The sequence below is a fragment of the Lactuca saligna genome, chromosome 6 (genome assembly GCF_052625555.1).
Source record: "Lactuca saligna cultivar CGN05327 chromosome 6, ASM5262555v1, whole genome shotgun sequence".
In the NCBI taxonomy this organism is placed as follows: Eukaryota; Viridiplantae; Streptophyta; class Magnoliopsida; order Asterales; family Asteraceae; genus Lactuca; species Lactuca saligna.
The window spans coordinates 130,198,142-130,200,504 of NC_136422.1; the positions used below are offsets into that span (position 1 = coordinate 130,198,142).

The window sequence follows — 2,363 nt, forward strand, 5'->3', positions numbered from 1 at the left end:
AATGAAAGTAAGATGTACACAACTCAAGCAAATTAAACATAAATATGCACACTTATTGTTGAATGACAAACTTCAACCTAAAATGTTAGTTGCACACTTTTCGGATGCAAAATCCTTTGTCAAGTACAAAATAAATTAAAAAATATATACATAAAACAATTTTTCCGAAAAATACAACTAGAAAAGAAGGATCATATACAAATTTGGAAGCTGGTGAAGCCGACGACAATAAATACATTACCTAGTCTTGTACAGGATGACCGGTGGAAGTTGGATTGTCCCACCACTAAATAATAATAATAATAAATAAAAACATATATTGTTAACACGATTATAAATTTATAATGGCTTAATAGATTCAGTTGAGGCTCTCAAAACTCTAAAGAAGGATTAAGTGCATAAATAAATCTTAATACTTACATAGTAAAAAAAGAGAGGAATTCTTTGGGACGAAACCAAAGCAAACGACAAACGTCGACCATTTTACTCTAAAACTAAGAACTTAAAAAAAATAAACACTTTAATAAAAAAGTCTTTCTCGTGAAATCCATAGAAAATAAAGGCCCACACGCTCCTCCTACGCTCTTTCCAGCTTCACAATTTCAATAAAAATATATTTTCGATAATAAATATATATATATATATATATATATATATATATATATATATATATATATATATATATATATATATATATATATATATATATATATATATATATATATATATATATATATACTAGCTCCCAACGGCTACATATGAGTAACTAGCAAACATCGACAACTAGTTACATGTTGTTTCCTTTGTCACACCATTATTAGCCGTTTGGTTGGCATATTCAACTACTACCATACAAACTCCACCTTTCACCACCTCATTTTAAATTCAGAAAACCAGAAAGCTTTGACTCCTTCCACCTTGAAAAACCTTAGAACAAACACCTATATACATACATACACACACACTCTTTTCACTTACAAACACACACCCATTATCGCCTATCCTCCTACAAATGGATTGCTTGGTTCTACCAGTCTCAATCTTGAGCCGCCGTTGCTCCGGCCACCTGCTAGGTTACCGGCAGCTAACTGATGACTTCTTTGTTGGCTCAGATGATCCGATCACAGTGGTGGTAGGGAAGGAAAAGAAGGAGTTTTTGGTGGACCCTTTCGTGTTAGATGAAAACCCTTTTAGGGTTTTGTTTGATTTGGTGAAGAACAACAAGAAAAACTCATCATCATCATTAAGATTGACGGTTGATCAACAGAAGAAGAAGAGGGTGTTGTATGTAGATGTGGATGCCATTTTGTTTGAGCATATGTTATGGTTGATGCATAATGATGTATCGTCATTGTTCAAGCTTAATCTCAGGGAAATTATTGATTTCTATGCTCAAGATTACTAGCTATTTATGTAATTAAGCATCTTTTACATAACAATATAATTACACAACAGAAGATTGGATTAATTTATATAATCTATTTCTTATCTTTTTTTTTTTTTTTGAGGGGGGGGGGGGGGGGGGGGGGGTAAATAAATTATGTTGAATTTTTTAAATTTGTATTTACAATGTATTCTTGTAAGAGGAATAATTAACACAATATTTAGATTGATATTAATTAACTGTTATACGTATAATGTTCGTTTACTTGTTGTTTGTCTACTTATTTTGTGGTTTGGAGCTTAATTATATAGAAATGATTAGTTTTTTTTTTTTTTTTTTTTTTTTTTTTTTAATATTATTTGTTATAAAGAAAGCTTTGTTGGGAAATTACATATTTGATTAAAAAAACAGGTAAAATAGAATTAATTATATTTACTTTTTTATATATAATTTAGCTAAAGTCATCAAATTTCACGAGTACTTATAATGTTTGTTATATTTTGATAATTAATAATGAATGTTTATTTGCAATAAAAATATGACATACCGTGCATCAGTTTCTTATCATTTTTATTAATTAAGTTTGAATCCCACCCTTTAATTAACGTTTAAATTTAGAGTAAATTACACGAATGGTCCCTATGGTTTAGGATAATTTGCAAGTTTGATCCCTAACTTATTCTTTTAACTCGAAAGGTTCCTATTGTTTGTTTTTGTTACACGTTTGGTGCCTTTCTTACCTAAAAAGACTATTTTGCCCTTGATTTTTTTAATTTATTTAAATAAACACACTCTCAACCCCACTGCACTCACCTTACCCTACCTATCCTATCATCTTTCTCTAATCAAATAATAGTCTTTTTAGGTAAGACAGGAACCAAACGCGTAACAAAAACAAATAGAAGGGACCAAACATGTAACAAAAACAAACAGTAAGGACCTTCCGAGTTAAAAAAGTAAGTTAGGGATCAAACGTGCA

At 30.1% G+C, this 2,363-nt stretch overlaps 1 protein-coding gene across 1 annotated transcript; it reads left to right on the forward strand.

The window, feature by feature from the left end:
• Positions 1 to 754: 754 nt before the first annotated feature.
• LOC145001258 (uncharacterized) lies at positions 755 to 1,468 on the forward strand. Its single transcript, XM_078960625.1, has one exon. It carries the CDS (start codon positions 1,013 to 1,015, stop codon positions 1,403 to 1,405), a length of 393 nt encoding a protein of 130 aa, XP_078816751.1. The 5' UTR covers positions 755 to 1,012; the 3' UTR covers positions 1,406 to 1,468.
• Positions 1,469 to 2,363: the final 895 nt, after the last annotated feature.